Source organism: Mustelus asterias, chromosome 10, assembly GCF_964213995.1.
Source record: "Mustelus asterias chromosome 10, sMusAst1.hap1.1, whole genome shotgun sequence".
NCBI classification, from domain to species: domain Eukaryota; kingdom Metazoa; phylum Chordata; class Chondrichthyes; order Carcharhiniformes; family Triakidae; genus Mustelus; species Mustelus asterias.
The window spans coordinates 120,057,249-120,075,505 of NC_135810.1; the positions used below are offsets into that span (position 1 = coordinate 120,057,249).

The window sequence follows — 18,257 nt, forward strand, 5'->3', positions numbered from 1 at the left end:
ATGCATCCCAGGGTATTGAAAGAAATGTCAGAGGTAATAGTGGATGCGTTAGTGATTATTTATCAAAACTCGTTGCATTCTGGGGTAGTGCCGGTTGATTGGAAAACGGCTAATGTTACGCCGCTGTTTAAAAAAGGAAGGAGACAAAAGACGGGTAACTATAGGCCGGTCAGCTTAACGTCTGTAGTAGGGAAAATGCTGGAATCCATTATTAAAGAGGAGATAGCAGGGCATCTGGATAGAAATGGTTCGATCAATCAGACGCAGCATGGATTCATGAGGGGAAAGTCGTGCTTGACGAACATGTTGGATTTTTATGAAGATGTGACTAGGGCGGTTGATGGAGGAGAACCGGTGGATGCGGTGTTTTTGGATTTCCAAAAGGCGTTTGATAAGGTGCCCCATAAAAGGCTACTGAAGAAGATTAGGGCACACGGAGTTGGGGGTAGTGTGTTAAAGTGGATTGGGGACTGGCTATCCGACAGGAAGCAAAGAGTCGGAATAAATGGGTGTTTTTCCGGTTGGAGGAAGGTAACTAGTGGCGTGCCGCAGGGATCGGTACTCGGGCCGCAACTATTTACCATTTATATAGATGATCTGGAGGAGGGGACGGAGTGTAGGGTAACGAAGTTTGCAGACGACACAAAGATAAGTGGAAAAGTGAATCGTGTGGAGGACGGAGAAGATCTGCAGAGAGATTTGGACAGGCTGAGTGAGTGGGCGAGGATATGGCAAATGGAGTATAACGTTGAGAAATGCGAGGTTATACACTTTGGAGGAAATAATAACAAATGGGATTACTATCTCAATGGAAACAAATTAAAACATGCTACCGTGCAAAGGGACCTGGGGGTCCTTGTGCATGAGACGCAAAAGCCCAGTCTGCAGGTACAACAGGTGATCAAGAAGGCAAATGGGATGTTGGCCTATATTGCGAAGGGGATAGAATATAAAAGCAGGGATGTCTTGATGCACCTGTACAGGGCATTGGTGAGGCCGCAGCTGGAATACTGTGTGCAGTATTGGTCCCCTTATATGAGGAAGGATATATTGGCATTGGAGGGAGTGCAGAGAAGGTTCACCAGGTTGATACCGGAGATGAGGGGTTTGGATTATGAGGAGAGGCTGAGGAGATTGGGTTTGTACTCGTTGGAGTTTAGAAGGATGAGGGGGGATCTTATGGAGACTTATAAGATAATGCGGGGGCTGGATAGGGTGGAGGCGGAGAGATTCTTTCCACTTAGTAAGGAAGTTAAAACTAGAGGACACAGCCTCAAAATAAAGGGGGGTCGGTTTAAGACAGAGTTGAGGAGGAACTTCTTCTCCCAGAGGGTGGTGAATCTCTGGAATTCTCTGCCCACTGAGGTGGTGGAGGCTACCTCGCTGAATATGTTTAAAGCGCGGATGGATGGATTCCTGATCGGTAAGGGAATTAAGGGTTATGGGGATCAGGCGGGTAAGTGGTACTGATCCACGTCAGATCAGCCATGATCTTATTGAATGGCGGGGCAGGCTCGAGGGGCTAGATGGCCTACTCCTGCTCCTATTTCTTATGTTCTTATGTTCTTATTGCGCAACTTGTTGATGCTAGCCATTGTTCTAAGTATCAGCTTTGATGTCTGCTGTTAGATATGATTCTAGAAACGACATGGATTAACACACAGGAACACATTCTGCGCAAACAAAAGGAAGATGTTTAAGGCTTGTGCCTTTTTTGAATTAGTGAGAACTTTGTGATCCTATAATTCTCTGTTGTTTTCTCCATGACAACGCCTCAGTTGATCAGATTTGACTCGGCGACCAATCAGCACCCTTATCTCTTGCAGTACAAATTGTTGAGATTGTTTGAAATCTGGAATTGTCACATTTTTCCTGATGAGTGCAAGATGAAAAGCTTTGGCAATATGTTTCTCTTTTCAGCAATACTTTAAAACCTTTTTAAGATTACTTACTACTCAAACACCAACAAACCCAGCTTTTGAGAAACATATGACCATATTATTACATTATATCTATTAATTTTTATATACTATGCATCTATCCATATCAGTCATCATACCTCAAAGGTCACACCGTGGTGCAAATGCAAAATAATCTTTAAAATTAGGATTTAGAAATAGTTACTATTACCAATATTACGACTGGCTACCTTTAAAGAGCAGCCATGATGTGGAGATACCAGCATTGGACTGGGGTAAACACAGTAAGAAGTCTCACAACACCAGGTTAAAGTCCAACAGGTTTATTTGGTAGCACAAGCCACTAGCTTTCGGAGCACTGCCCCTTCATCACCATCATGTGATGAAGGGGCAGTGCTCCGAAAGCTAGTGGCTTGTGCTACCAAATAAACCTGTTGGACTTTAACCTGGTGTTGTGAGACTTCTTACTGTGTTTAAAGAGCAGACCAAATTAGAGGCTTAAAGTATAGTGGAGCCCCGATTTAGCGCGAAATCGGATATGACGCGATGGACCCTTTTTTTTTACTATTTCCGGTTTAGTGATTTAGCGCGACCCCGATAACATTCGCGATAACATTTTATGGGCCCCAACCATCGCGTTACAACGGGGCTCCACTGTATTACAAAGTTGTATAATGTCACAGGAGAGCTGCCAGTGAAATCACAGGAGGTCAATATGCAGCTGACTGTCAGTATTAGTGTTATACTGAAAAGGTGTTCAGTGTGACAAAAGTCTCAGGCAGACTGGCAATAATTGGGTAATTCCCTTAATGAGTATGCCAAAGGACTCCAGTCATTCGTGTCACAGGAATAATTTTAGGCACATCATGTGTTTTATTTCACTGTCCTCCACTCACTGTACTTTACTGAAGAAATAATCCTGCTTTTATCAGGAGAATAGAATCCCTACAGTGCAGAAGGAGGCCATTTGGCCCACTGAGTGTGCACCAACTCTCTGACTGAGCATCTTACCCAGGACGATTCCCCGTAACCCCACATATTTACCCCATTAATGTCCTGAACATACAAATCTTGAGACAATAAGGGGCAATTTAGCCCACCTAACCTGCACATCTTTGGACTGTGGGAGGAAACTCACGCAGACATGGGGAGAACGTGCAAACTCCACACAGACAGTCATCCAAGGCCTGTATTGAACCCGGGTCCCTGGCGCTGTGAGGCAGCAGTGCTAACCACTGAGCTGCCCCTATAGAATCATAGAATCATAGAAACCCTACAGTGCAGAAGGAGGCCATTCGGCCCATCGAGTCTGCACCGACCACAATCCCACCCAGGCCCCACCCCCACATATTTACCCGCTAATCCCTCTAACCTATGCATTTTAGGATTCTAAGGGGCAATTTTTAACCTGGCCAATCAACCTAACCCGCACATCTTTGGGCTATGGGAGGAAACCGGAGCACCCGGAGGAAACCCACGCAGACACGAGGAGAACGTGCAAACTCCACACAGACAGTGACCCGAGCCGGGAATCGAACCCAGGACCCTGGAGCTGTGAAGCAGCAGTGCTAACCACTGCGCTACCGTGCCGCCCTAGAATGCTGTAGTTCTGATCACAAGTTATCTTTGCTGCAGTACATAAATGCTATTTAAAACAGACAGTTTGTTTAGTAACTGGACTCCTTTTTCCAAGTCCTGGCTCTCCCCCAATCCATTGTCTTAAGAGAGCCATGTTAATCCTTACTCAAAACACAAAGCTACTATTTTATACCACACATGTGGACTGATCATCATCGGCTTACTTAAAATAGAATATTCCTCAAATCACAGAACACTTGTAGGTACATGCTAACATAAAACATCCATTACATCATTCTCCCACAATGTTTCTCTCTTCAGCTCCACCCCCCACCCTGCCCCCATCAGCAGGAGCCAGACATGCTGGGATACAGTCCCATTAAACCTTTAATATCTTACCTAGGTGACCAAGCACGAGTGATCTTTGGCAAGGAGTGGCAGCAAGTTTGGAGGCCCATCAAAGCCAGGTAATAGCCTGATCTCGCCCAACCTCGACACTGGTGTATTTTGCAGCAAGACTCACTGATTAAGTATCAGGAGCAGACCACCACCCCGGAAGATTTTACTTTACTCTGTACCATATGGATGTTGATGCCAATTATTGTACCTCAACTCCAGTCTTACCTGAGATTGGAAAACCCAATACAGTCCAAGGTTCAAATCTGTCACCGCCCTCATCTGTACCACACCAGATTAAGATGTGGAGATGCCAGCATTGGACTGGAGTGGACAACACAAGAAGTCTCACAACACCAGGTTAAAGTCCAAAAGGTTTATTTGGAATCACAAGCTTTCGGAGCGCTGCTCCTTCATCGGGTGACTCACCTGATGAAGGAGCAGCGCTCTAAAAGCTCGTGATTCCAAATAAACCTGTTGGACTTTAACCTGGTGTTGTGAGACTTCCACTAGATTAAGCATTTGCCCTTGCACTCGCAATGCAGGATTTAAGAGCGTCCCAACATTTGATATCATTTATGATTACTTAATTGTTGTAGCTACGTCGATTTCTTTCTGAATGCTGCAGGAGTGGACAGGTTCCACACAAACAACCTACTGGGCATCGATTTCTCATAAGGCTGCCAGTTTAGCAAAGTAGCCAAATCTTATGTAAATTGGCCCGGGAGATAACTGTTGCTGAGGTTCCCTGAAATGCTGGTGAGCTAAGGAAAGTCAGATAGACCTATTCGCATGCTGACTGAAATGTCAGTAAGCTGCTCTACAGGGCCTGTATCTCTCAGCTAATTTCCTTCCCTCTTTCGCCCTGACTTGGCAGTCTGCCCACTATTATCGGCAACATTTGAATCAGTTTTGAGACTCAGCTGTTCAACCACAGCGTAAACAAAGAGAGGAAAAAGAACAATCATGTGACATTACACCATGCTCTGTTCATGCACTGGTAGTCATGATGTGGAGATGCCGGCGTTGGACTGGGGTGGGCACAGTAAGAAGTCTCACAACACCAGGTTAAAGTCCAACAGGTTTATTTGGTAGCAAATACCATAAGCTTTCGGAGCAATGCTCCTTCGTCAGATGGAGTGGTCTCTGTTCTCAAACAGGGCACAGACACAGAAATCAAATTACAGAATGCTGATTAGAATGCAAATCTCTACAGCCAGCCAGGTCTTAAATGACGAATCTCTACAGCCAGCCAGGTCTTAAATGACTCCATCTGACGAAGGAGCATTGCTCCGAAAGCTTATGGTATTTGCTACCAAATAAACCTGTTGGACTTTAACCTGGTGTTGTGAGACTTCTTACCATGCACTGGTAGAACAGCCGCTCTCAAAACATTCAAATGTTAGTGTGATTTGGGGGAGGGGAAAAGTCACAGAACAATGTTCAAACAGCAAGTCAGCTGTGATTTCTATATCGTGGACAAATTGAGGCAAATCAGTTTCCATAAATTATATTTTTACTGACATGTTCCGATTAGGCAGTTTGATTTTTTTTTTAACCTATTTTTTACCATGCTAGATTTCTCAGCCCCCAGTCACCAGCTGCAGCCAGGTGGGTGGCACGGTGGCACATTAGCACTGTTACCTCACAACACCAGGAAGCCAGGTTCAATTTGAAATTGTGTGTAGAGTTCGCGCGTTCTCCCCACCCCGCGTCTGCGTGGGTTTCCTCCGGGTGCTCCAGTTTCCTCCTGCAGCCCAAAGGTGTGTAGGTTAGGTGGATTAGCCGTGGTGAATGCACGGGGTTACAGAGATAGGGCCAGGGGGTTGGGCCTGGGTAAGATGCTCTTTCGGACAGTCAGTGCGGACTCGTTGGGCCGAATGGCCTCCTTCTGCACTGTCGAGATTCTGTGGATTCTATGGCCTGCATCTCCTTATTGAGCAGCCCATAATCACGGATCATGTAATAGTCTCCTGTCATAGCAAGTTCCCAGAATGAACATACAAAAATGCTGACAGGAAAAGACCTGTCATTGAGCATGTCCTATATAATTGTGATTCTTCACACCAAATCTGAACATGTCATTTCCTGGAGGAGATGAAAAGAGAGACATGAAGCAAGGTTAAAAATAAAGCTGGGAAATTCCCCTCCAGCTTCCACCCATCACCCCCACCCACTTTAAGCAATTAAAATTAAAACTAGCAGACCATTCTGGCCCCAAGCAATGTTATTACACCTCCTGTACTACAGCTGTTTTCACCCTAGACAGAAGACATTGGGTCCTAACTTCCTCGGAGTGACAATCAGCGCAGAGACTTATTCTTCAGCGCCTGTCTTGCCCGACCTTCCTGACTCATGCCGGGTGAGATTCCGACAGCGAAATGCATTCCTGGCTCCATCGGTGAAGTGTAAAAGAAACGGAGCGAAGAACACACTTTTACGGCACTAGCAGCTGCAAAGCAGGCAAGTGCATGGGATGTGGGGGTTCAGACATCAGGAGGGTGTGGTTCGGGGCAGAGGGGTGAGGGTAGCTGTACTATTGACAAGTTTGCAGATGATATGGTGGGAAGGCAAATGGTGAGGATGACACATGGACCAGGATTTTCTGGCCGCGCTCGCGCCGAAACCGTAAAATCCCTCCCGAGGTCAACGGACCTTTCCGTGATCCGCCCCTCGCCCGCTACAATTCCCGACAATGGCGGGCGGAACGGGAAAATTCACCCTATAGAGTCTATGGAGGGATATAGACAGATTAGGTGAGTAGGCAAAAACCTGGCAGATAGAATGTAATGTCGGAAAATGTGAAGTTATGCACTTTGGCAGGAAGAATAAAGGAGCTGAATACTATTTAAATGGACAGACGATAGAAAGCTGCAGCAAGTTCAGCAGGTAATTGGGAAAGGCAAATGGAATATTACTTCAAAGGGAATGGAGTATAAAAATAGGGAAATCTCACCAAAACTATACAAGGCAGTAGTTAGACCACACCTGGAATACTGTAGACAGTTTTGGTCCCCTTATCTAAGGAAAGATATTCTGGCATTGGAGACAGTCCAGAGAAAGTTCACAAGGTTGATCCAGCTATGGAGGGATTTGATTAGGAGAGGTTAAGTAGATTGGGCCTGTATGTTTTTGGAGCTTAAAAGAATGAGAGGTGATCTTATTGAGACATATAGGATTCTCAGGGAGCTTCACAAGGAAGATGCCGAGACGCTGTTTCCCCTTGTGGGAGACCAAAGGGCATCTCGGAGTAAGAGGTCACCCTTTATGACAGAAATGAGGAGGGTAGTGAATCTGTGGAATTCTTTATCACAGAGGGCGGTAGAGGCTGGGTCGTGAAGTATGTTCAAGGCTGAGATAGGCAGATTTTTAATCAGTAAGGGAATCGAGGGTTATGGGTGGGAAAGTGGAGTTGAGGATTATGTCAGATCAGTCACGATCTCATTAAAAGGCAGAGCAGACTTGATGGGCCAAATAGCCTACATCTGGTCTTACAACTTATGGTCTACATTCCATGAGACTTGTGCTCTGTCGCAGGAGCTCCTCAAAGCAGCAACCTCCATCTAACACACTTCGAGTGCTTCATCAATAGCCCCCCCTCCATCAAAGGACAGAAGAACAGATGTTCACTTTTGATTGCACAAAATACAGCTCCAGTTGTAATGAAGCAGTCCATAACCATCTGCATCAAGACAAAGAGAATCCAAACGTCCCTCCAGCACGTTCTACAGCATCATCTTCACCAAATCCTCCATTAACATCCTGGAAGTCATCATTGACCAGAAGCTCATTGGAACAGCTGCCTTACTCCCATGATATTGGATCTGGTCATTCTGTGGCAAATGAGTTACCTCCTGACTGTCCACACCATCTACAAATCACAAATCAGGAGTGCGATGGGCCGAGCTGCAATAAGAAGCTTGACAGCATCCAGGAAAAAGCAGTATTCTTGATTTGCAAATCAGCCCGCATTTATTCCCTGCATTACGTACCAGGCAGGATGCACTACAACAATGCACCAGCACCTCCCGAATCTGTAACCTCTACCACCTAGCAGAACAAGGACAGCAAGCACATGGGAATGTCACTAACTACAAATTCTTCTCCACGTTAGAATTATCCACACTATAATCGTCATTCCTTCATCATTGCTGGGTTTTTTCTTCTCTATGAACGGTATGCTTTGTCTGTATACCGTGCAAGAAACAATACTTTTCACTGTATACTAATATTTGTGACAATAATAAGTCAAATCAAAAATCCTGAAACTCCCTCCCTAACAACACTGTAAATGTATTCACACCATGTGGAGAGCAGCAATTTAAAGCGGCAGCTTGCCACCAAATTCTCAAAGGGCAAGGGCAGCCAATAAATGCTGGGCTTGCCAGAAAAATTCCTACGCAGAGAATGTTCTTTTTTACCCAACTTGCGTCATCCTGAAAAAAGAAACATGGTGTTGAAATTTTTCATCTTGAATTCATCAGGACAGATGCAAGAATGCCAAATTTTAAAGAGAGAAATAATTTATACCGCATGAATAAAGATTGCTGACTGGTTGGCAGGCTAACTGATTGGCTGAGGCATTGCCACAAAGAATGCACCAAGAAACTATTGTCCCCCATGTTTCTGTACAATTCAAAAAAGGTACAATTCCTGGACATGTTCCTTCTGCCTGCAGAGGACAGGTCTTGCATACGAATATATGTAGTTTTCAATAAGCACAATGAACAACATTATAAGCCCAAATGATAAACTTAAATTGGTTGTTCGTGTCAATCTTGTAACACTTGGGATTGTTCAGCAAATCCTGTCCAACCACGGAATCACATCATGTCTCTTTCTTCAAACAAGTAACATAGGAGCAGGAGTGGGCAATTTGGCCCTTCAAACCTGCTCCACCATTCAATATGATCATGGCTAATCTGGTTCTGGTCTCAGGTCCACTATTCTGTCTGCCCTCCATAACCCTCGACTCCTTTGCCTAACAAAAAAATAGCCAGCCTCCACTATTTTCTGGAGACGAGAATTCCACACACCAATGATCCTTTGGGAGAAAAAAGATCTCCCCATATCAGTCTTAAAAGGGAGAAAACTACGTCCCCTGGTTTCAGTTTCCCCTACAAGAAGAAACATCCTCCAGGTATCTATCCAACAAGTCCCCTCAGGATCTTATTTATTTCAATAAGATCACCTCTCAGTTTTCTAAACTCTAATGGGCACAGGCCCAACCTGTTCAATCTTTCTTTATAACTCCCAGGAATGAATCTAAACTTAAATAAAATTTATCAACTAATAAGTGATAATCCCTCCTGCCATTTTCTTTTCAGTTGTCAGTCAAATAATCCAGTTAATAGGTATGGATAACAAGTATACTTTTTTGAATTGTGATCAACTATCCCTTCTAGCACCTAACAGACAGGAACAAAAAACACAAGAAAAATCAGTGTTAAGCAAAGGCCATCCATTACCTGCCCCAGCTGAACATCCAGTTGTATCATAACCAATTTATTATTTTAGCCTCCATTTCTTTGTTTCGTGCTTTTCCTTCTTGACCTTTCTGCAGCATTCCCAGTCATCCTTTCCCATGGTCTACCTCAATGGTACTTCTAATACTACCTGACCCAACAAAGTCAGCCCTCCTCAAACAGCCACTGATCTTTATACTCACAATCACCCAGAGGTCGTGTAATCATCCAACCTTGCACACACCCGCCCCCTCATTCCATCACATGTCCCCTTCACAGACATCATCTGTATACACAATTCCATCAACAACAAAATACATCAGTCAGCTGTCTTGTTTGATTCCATGACCAACAACACAGAGAATTTGTCATCAGACAGAAAGCAAAGAGTAGGAATAAACAGATTATTCTCAGAATGGTAGCTGTTACTAGTGGGATACTGCAAGGATCTAGCTAGGTCCACAACCTATATAGATGATTTAGATGTGGGAATCAAATGAATTATTTCCAAATTTGCTGTTGACACCAAACTGGGTGGGAATGTTGTGAGGAGGATACATGGAGGCTTCAAGAGGACTTGGACAGACTAAGGGAATGAGCTAGAAAATGGCAAGTGGATAATAATGTAAATAAGTGTGAAGTTATTCATTATGGCAGAAAAAACAAGGCAGCAGAGTATTTCTTAGATATTGAGAGGCTGGAAGGGTAGGTGTCCAAAGGAACCTGGGTGCCCTTGTTCATGAGTCACTAATAGCTAGATTGCAGATGCAGCAAGTAATTAGGAACACAAATGGCATGTGAGCCTTCATTGTGAAGGAATTTAAGTAAGAAGTCATTAAATAAGAAGTAACAACACCAGGTTAAAGTCCAACAGGTTTATTTGGTAGCAAAAGCCACACAAGCTTTCGGAGCTCCAAGCCCCTTCTTCAGGTGAGGGGCTTGGAGCTCCGAAAGCTTGTGTGGCTTTTGCTACCAAATAAACCTGTTGGACTTTAACCTGGTGTTGTTAAACTTCTTACTGTGTTTACCCCAGTCCAACACCGGCATCTCCACATCAAGGAATTTAAGTACAGGAGAAAGGATGTCTTGTTGCAGATCTTTGATGAGACTCACATGTAGTATTGTGCACAGATTTGGTTCCCTTGTCTAAGAAAGGATATACTTGCCAAAGAAGAAGTGCAATGAGGTTCACCAGATCAATCCCTTGTATTGCCAAATTGTTTTATGAGGAGAGGTTGAGATTACTGGGTCTGTATTCCCAAGAGTTTTGAAGAATGAGGGGTGGCCTCTTTGAAACTCTCACACTTATTTTACAGGACGTGACAGGGTGCATGTAGATTAGGTGCGTCCCCTGGCTGTTTAGTCTAAATGATCTAAATGTCGACCTTCACGACACACGACAGCGCAGAGTCGCTGAGCAGAAACTGAGAGCCAAGTTCCGCACACATGAAGACGGCCTAAACCGGGATGTTGGATTTATGTCACATTATCAGTAACCCCCACAGCTTGCCTCCTGGGCTTGCAGAATCTCACGAGCTGTTCTGTCTGGAGACAATACACATCTTTTTAACCTGTGTTTAATGTTCCCTCCACCCACATTGTCTGTACCTTCAAGACCTGGCTGGCTGTTGGATTTGCATTCTAATCAGTATTCTGCAACTTAATTTTGTCTGTTTGCACTGTTTGAGAGCACATTTCCACTCCATCTGACGAAGGAGCAGTGCTCCGAAAGCTTATGGTATTTGCTACCAAATAAACCTGTTGGACTTTAACCTGGTGTTGTGAGACTTCTTACTGTGTTTAGTCTAAAACCAGGGAACATAATCTCAGGATAAGGGTAAACCATTTAAGAGAGAGATCAAAGAAATGTCTTCACTCAGAGGGTGTGACTCTTTGGAATTCTCTAACCCAGAGGACTACAGACGCTCAATCATTGAGCACATTCAAGACAGAATTCGATGGATTTCCAGAGACGAATGACAGTAAGGGATATGGAAATGGTGCACAAAAGTGGCATTAAGGTAAATGGTCAACCATGATCAAACTGAATGGCAGAGCAGGCTCAGCTGGCCAAATGACTTACTCCTATTCTCATATCAGACATTAAGGTTGAACCCTTTCAACAGACTACAGTATCTTTGCCATCAACTCGATCTTTCTCCCTGGCTGCTCTCTAAATTTGAGCAAAATTGCACGTAAACGCCAGACTCTATATGGCCCCAAAACCTATCTAACTTCCATTCCTTTATTTTATTCAATACTTAAGCCTCTATTACCTATTGACTAAACTTTCCTCTCTCAAAAAGTGGTTTGTAAATGTACAATTGTGTTGTCCTATACTCTTGACACACTGTATTTAAATTATCGATGCCATTTCATATCGTTTTCATACTGTTCAGCTGACTTCAAAACAAAGAACAAAAAACAAGAACAAAAGAAAGTGCAGCACAGGAACAGGCCCTTCGGCTCTTCACGCCTGTGCTGATCGTGATGCCCTAACTAATAAGTAAAACCTTCTGCCCTTATTCGATCCGTAGCCCTCTATTTCCTCCCTATTCATGCATCCATCCAAATACCTCTTAAATGTTGCTCATGTGCCTGCTTCCACCACATCCTCTGGCAGCGCGTTCCAGGCACCTACCACACTCTGCGTGAAGAACTTCCCCCGCACATCTCCCTGAAACTTACCCCCCCCCCTCACCTCAAACCTGTGCCCCCTTGTAATTGACACTTCCACCCTGGGAAAAAGCCTCTGACTATCCATCCTGTCTATGCCTCTTTTAATTTTGTAGACCTATATTCGGTCTCCCCTCAGCCTCTGTCTTTCCAGTGAAAACAATACTAGTTTATTCAACCTCTCCTCATAGCCAACATCCTCAAGCCCAGACAACAGACTGAACCTTCTCTGCACGCTCTCCAATGCTTCCACATCCTTCTGATAACGTGGTGATCAGAACTGCATGCAATACCCCAAATGTGACCCAACCAAGGTTTTATATTGTTGCAACATGACTTCCCAACTCCTGTGCTCAGTGCACCGGCTGATGAAGGCAAACATGCCATATGCCTTCTTAATCACCTTAGCCACCTGTGTTGCCACTTTTAGGGAACTGTGGACCTGCACGCCCAGACCTCTCTGTATGTTAATGTTCCTAAGGGTTCTGCCATTTACAGTATAATTCATAGCTAAATTTGATTCTCCAAAATGCATCACCTCGCATTTGTCCAGATTAAACTCCATCTGTGCCCAAGTCTCCAATCTATCTATATCCTGTTGGACCCTTTGACAATCCTCGGCACTATCACCAACTCCGCCAATCTTCGTGTCATCTGCAAACTTACTAACCAGGCCACCCACATTTTGCTCCAGATCACTTGTATATGCTACAAACAGCAGAGGTCCCAGCGCTGATCCCTCTGGAACACCACTAGCTTCAGATTTTCATTCTGCAAAACACCTTTCCACTGCTACTCTGTCTTCTAAAACCAAGATGTGGAGATGCTGGCGTTGGACTGGGGTAAACACAGTAAGAAGTTTAAACTTCTATAACCAAGCCAGTTCTGTAGTCATCCAGCCATCCATCACTGCAGAACCATTCAGAAAATTCACATTGAAGAAACTAACAAATATTGTGGCACAAATTACTTTACTGTGGTATGTTTTTGTCCAAATATGGATGGTAAAATGTTATTTTTAAACATAAAATTTTCCAGCAACTATAATCAGTGTGCACACCCAGCAAAATGATATTGTACAGTGATAATTCGACTAGTCCCATGGTTACCATAATAGAAGAGGCCAAAATACACTGCAAAATCAGGGAAACACCCTGGATACACAGCAATCTGACTTAGACACACTCCGCCTTTCTAATATTACTGAGTCAAAATCTTGATATCCCGCCTAACACCATCACCGCAAGGACTGCAACAGTTGAAAACCACAGCTGTCATCAAGATGGTGGCACTGCTGCCTCACAGCACCAGGGACCCTGGTTCAATTCCAGCTTTGGGTGACTGTCTCACGTTCTCCATGTCTGCATGGGTTTCCTCCGGGTACTCCAGTTTCCTCCCACAGCCCAAAGATGTGCGGGTTAGATTGACTGGCCATGTTAAACTGCACCTTCGTGTCAGGGAGGATTACTGGGTTAAATACGTGGGGTTATGGTGGATAGAGCCTGGGTGCGATTGTTGTCGGTGCAGTCTCAACAGATCAAATGGCCTCCTTCTGCACGGTAGGGATTCTATGATCACCTTCACAGGGCAATGGCAATAAAATTAGCATGGTCAGGGTCACCCGAAAACAAATTCTAAAAAAACTAGGAAACTGTAAATTTAAAAAAACGTCAGAAAGCTAAGTTTTGAACCATCAAAGTACAACAAATAATACAATCTCCTAAATGTTTATTTATTTTCACTGAAGTCATTCAAAGGACATTGAAATGCAACCGGTGTTCAAGGGCATCTGGAGCCCCTCCATGTAATACATCCACATTTCCATGTAGATCAGGAGCGAAAGAAGTGTGTCACAATCTGAGGACAAACAATGAGAAGGAAAACTCTGCGATTCCAACACAATTAATTCCATTTAAATTCAAAAAACTTATGAGGGACTGACACGCACACACATGCGCAGTAGGATCCGGCCGGCACGTTTTGCTTATTCTTTTAGAAAATTGTAAAGAATAATTTTACATTTTGCGGAGGCGGGTGTTTAACAAAACGGGTTGATCTGTTTTATTTTTTTTTAAAAAGAAAATAAAGAGGGGATGAGGTTTGAACTTCGGGTCAGTTGGAGGAGGTCGGGGACGGTGCCAGGCCTCAGGCTGCTCGGAGGGTAAGAGATTTATCTTATTTTGGGGGGTGAGGGTAAAAGAGAGGAAATAAAGAATGATCTGGTCAACATGAGAACTCACAGAACTCGGCGATGTGGTAGGACACGGCATAGTTCTCCTCGCACCAGTCCAGAGTCGAGGTGGGCTTTCCCCAGAAGCCTGGCCGGTCATAGACGGGCGCCATGTTTGGAGGAGGCGGAGGAGAGGCGGCGGCACTAGGCCCCGTCACCATGGCAACCCTCCCCTTCAGGCAGCTCCAGCCCAATCTCAGGCTTGCCTCACTGTGTGTGACCTCCATAGATGCTCAATCCCACCCTCCACACTCAGACCTTTCTTCCCCTCTCTCTCAGACATTTCTTCCTGATTGAAAGAAGAAAATCAAAAGAAAAATAAGTAATTTCCCTGGATGGAAATCACAGGACAATTTCTACAGTGCAGAAGGAGACCATTTGGCCCATCTCAGCCTGCACCAACAACAATCCCACCCTCCACACTTATTTCTTTCCCTCTCTCTCGGACATTGTTCTCAGACGGCACAGTGGTTAGCACTGCTGCCTCGTAGCAAGAAGTCTCACAACACCAGGTTAAAGTCCAACAGGTTTATTTGGTAGCAAAAGCCACTAGCTTTCGGAGCGCTGCTCCTTCGTCAGGTAAGTGGTCCTCATAGCGCCAGCGACCCGGATTCGATCCCCGGCTTGGGTCACTGTCTATGTGGAGTTTGCACATTCTCCCCGTGTCTGCGTGGGCTTCCTCCGAGTGCTCCGATTTCCTCCTACAGTTCAAAGACGTGCAGGTTAGGTGCATTGGCCCATGCTAAATTCTCCCTCGGTGTACCTGAACGGGCGCTGGAGTGTGGCGACTAGGTGTATTTCACAGTAACTTCATTGCAGTGTTAATGTAAGCCTACTTGTGACTAATAAATAAACTTTACTTTACATTTTTTCCTGATTGAAATAAGAAAGTCAAAAGAAAAATAAGTAGTTTCCCTGGTTGGAAATCACAGAACAATTCCTATGGTGCAGAAGGAGACCATTTGGCCCATCTCAGCCTGCACCAACAACAATCCCACCCTTCATACTTGGTTCTTTCCCTCGCTTTAGACATTCCTTCCTGATTGAAATAAGAAAATCAAAAGAAAAATAAGTAATTTCCCCAGTTCAAAAGTTCATAGAATCCTTACTGTGCAGAAGGAGGCCATTCTGCCCCGAGCCTGCACCAACAACAATCCCATCCAGGCCCTATCCCCATGACCGCAGAAGGAGGCCATTCTGCCCATCAAACCTACATCGACAATAATCTAACCCAGGCCCTATCCCCGTGGCCCCATGTATTTACCCTGCTAAAATCCCTGACACTAAAGGGCAATTTAGCATGGCCAATCCACTTAACCTGCACATTGGCACAGTGGTCAGCAGTGCTGCTTCACAGCACCTGGGACCCGAGTTCGATTTCTGGCTTGCATCTTTGTGCGGAGTCTGCACGTTCTCCCCGTGTCTGCGTGGGTATCCTCTGGGTGCTCCGGTTTCCTCCCACAGTCCGAAAGACATGCTGGTTAGGCGCATTTGGCCATGCTAAATTCTGGTTCAGTGTACCCAAACAGGCGCCGGAGTGTGGCAGCTGGGGGATTTTCACAGTAACTTCATTGTAGTGTTAATGTAAGCCAACTTGTGACACTATTGAATAAATCTAAATCAGCGCAGAAGGAGACCATTCAGCACATTGAGCCTGCACTGACAAAATCCCATCCAGGCCCTATCCCCATGATCATATGTATTTATAGAATCATAGAATCCTTACAGTGCAGAAGGAGGCCATTTAGTCCATCCAGCCTGCACCAACAACAAATCACCCAGGCCCTATCCCCATAACTCCATAAAGGATAAGATTGTGCACTTGCCACATTTATGTTCCCATTGGCAGTAATTAAGCATTGTTATTGCCTTTCACCACATCCAAATATCAGCCATTCATATTAATCTTGTTTAATGCATTTTCCTTCCTCAAGCATTTTTTTGTGAAAATGGAATAAAGGATTGGATTAAGAGAAAGTAAAAAAATAAATAATTTCCCTCATTTTCAAAAATTCATATAGATCAGGACATAAGAAATGGGAGCTGGATTAGGCCATTTGCCCCTTCATGACGATCCACCATTCAACAAGATGAAGGGAAAATAGGAGCAGGAGTAAACAATGCATCCTCTCAAATCTGCTCTGTTATTCAATACAATCCTGGCTGATCCTCTGTGTCTGCGTGGGTTTCCTCCGGGTGTTCCGGTTTCCTCCCACAGTCCAAAGATGTGCGGCATAGGTGGACTGGCCATGCTAAATTGCCCCTTAGTGTCAGGGGGGCTAGCAGAGTAAATACTTGGGGTTACGGGGATAGGGCCTGGGTGGAATTGTTGTCAGTTCAGACCCGATGGCCAAATGGCCTTCTTCTGTGCTACAGGGATTCTATGATTCGATAACTCCCCTTTCCCACCTACTTCCCATAATTCTTGATTCCCTGAGAGAACAAAACCTGTCTATCTCAATCTTAAACAAAGTCAACAAAGGAGCATCCACACCCGATGGTGTGGACAGTTAAGCCAATTAAACCCATTAAGTACTTTTGAGCTGTAGTCATTGCTGTAATGTATGAAATATGACAGCCAATTTTAAACAAAGCAAGTTCCCAGAACAGCAGTGTGATGCTGACCAGGTAAACATTTTTTTATGAATGTGATAGAAGGACAAATATTGACCAGCTGGCAGCCTTCCATCACGTAAGACAATGGTTTCCACTGTGTTTAAGATGATTTGTTAGTGTCACAAGTAGGCTTACATTAACACTGCAATGAAGTTGCTTTGAAAATCCCCTTGTCGCCACACTCCGGCGCCTGTTCGGGTACACTGTGGGAGAATTTAGCATGGTTAATTCACCGAACCAGTGCGTCATTCGGACTATGGGAGGAAACCGGAGTCAAAGAACAAAGAGAACAAAGAACAATACAGCACAGGAACAGGCCCTTCGGCCCTCCAAGCCTGCGCCGCTCCCTGGTCCCAACTAGACCATTCTTTTGTATCCCTCCATTCCCACTCCGTTCATATGGCTATCTAGATAAGTCTTAAACATTCCCAGTGTGTCTGCCTCCACCACCTTGCCCGGCAGCGCATTCCAGGCCCCCACCACCCTCTGTGTAAAACACGTCCTTCTGATATCCGTGTTAAACCTCCCCCCCTTCACCTTGAACCTCTGACCCCTCGTGAACATCACCACTGACCTGGGAAAAAGCTTCCCACCGTTCACCCTATCTATGCCTTTCATAATTTTATACACCTCTATTAGGTCACCCCTCATCCTCCGTCTTTCCAGTGAGAACAACCCCAGTTTATCCAATCTCTCCTCATAACTAAGCCCTTCCATACCAGGCAACATCCTGGTAAACCTCCTCTGCACTCTCTCTAAAGCCTCCACATCCTTCTGGTAGTGTGGCAACCAGAACTGGGCGCAGTATTCCAAATGCGGCCGAACCAACGTTCTATACAACTGCAACATCAGATCCCAACTTTTATACTCTATGCCCCGTCCTATAAAGGCAAGCATGCCATATGCCTTATTCACCACCTTCTCCACCTGTGACGTCACCTTCAAGGATCTGTGGACTTGCACACCCAGGTCCCTCTGCGTATCTACACCCTTTATGATTCTGCCATTTATCGTATAGCTCCCCCCTACGTTAGTTCTACCAAAATGCATCACTTCGCATTTATCTGGATTGAACTCCATCTGCCATTTCTTTGCCCAAATTTCCAGCCTATCTATATCCTTCTGTAGCCTCTGACAATGTTCCTCACTATCTGCAAGTCCAGCCATTTTTGTGTCGTCCGCAAACTTACTGATCACCCCAGTTATACCTTCTTCCAGATCATTTATATAAATCACAAACAGCAGAGGTCCCAATACAGAGCCCTGCAGAACACCACTAGTCACAGGCATCCAGCCGGAAAAAGACCCTTCCACTACCACCCTCTGTCTTCTGTGACCAAGCCAGTTCTCCACCCATCTAGCCACCCCCCCCTTTAT

The 18,257-nt window shown here is 44.8% G+C and overlaps 1 protein-coding gene and 1 long non-coding RNA gene across 2 annotated transcripts in view; one reads left to right on the top strand and one right to left on the bottom strand.

Annotated features, from left to right (window-relative positions):
• acer3 (alkaline ceramidase 3) overlaps positions 1 to 14,470 on the bottom strand; it is a 183,959-nt gene extending 169,489 nt beyond the window's left edge. The window contains exon 1 of the mRNA XM_078222578.1: positions 14,275 to 14,470. Coding sequence (XP_078078704.1) covers positions 14,275 to 14,425 — 151 coding nt within the window. The 5' untranslated portion in view covers positions 14,426 to 14,470. The remainder of the gene's footprint in view (positions 1 to 14,274) is intronic.
• The window catches only part of LOC144499911 (uncharacterized), a 35,590-nt gene continuing 31,412 nt past the window's right edge, over positions 14,080 to 18,257 (top strand). Inside the window, exon 1 of the long non-coding RNA XR_013498907.1 lies at positions 14,080 to 14,195. This is a non-coding gene — a long non-coding RNA (uncharacterized LOC144499911). The remainder of the gene's footprint in view (positions 14,196 to 18,257) is intronic.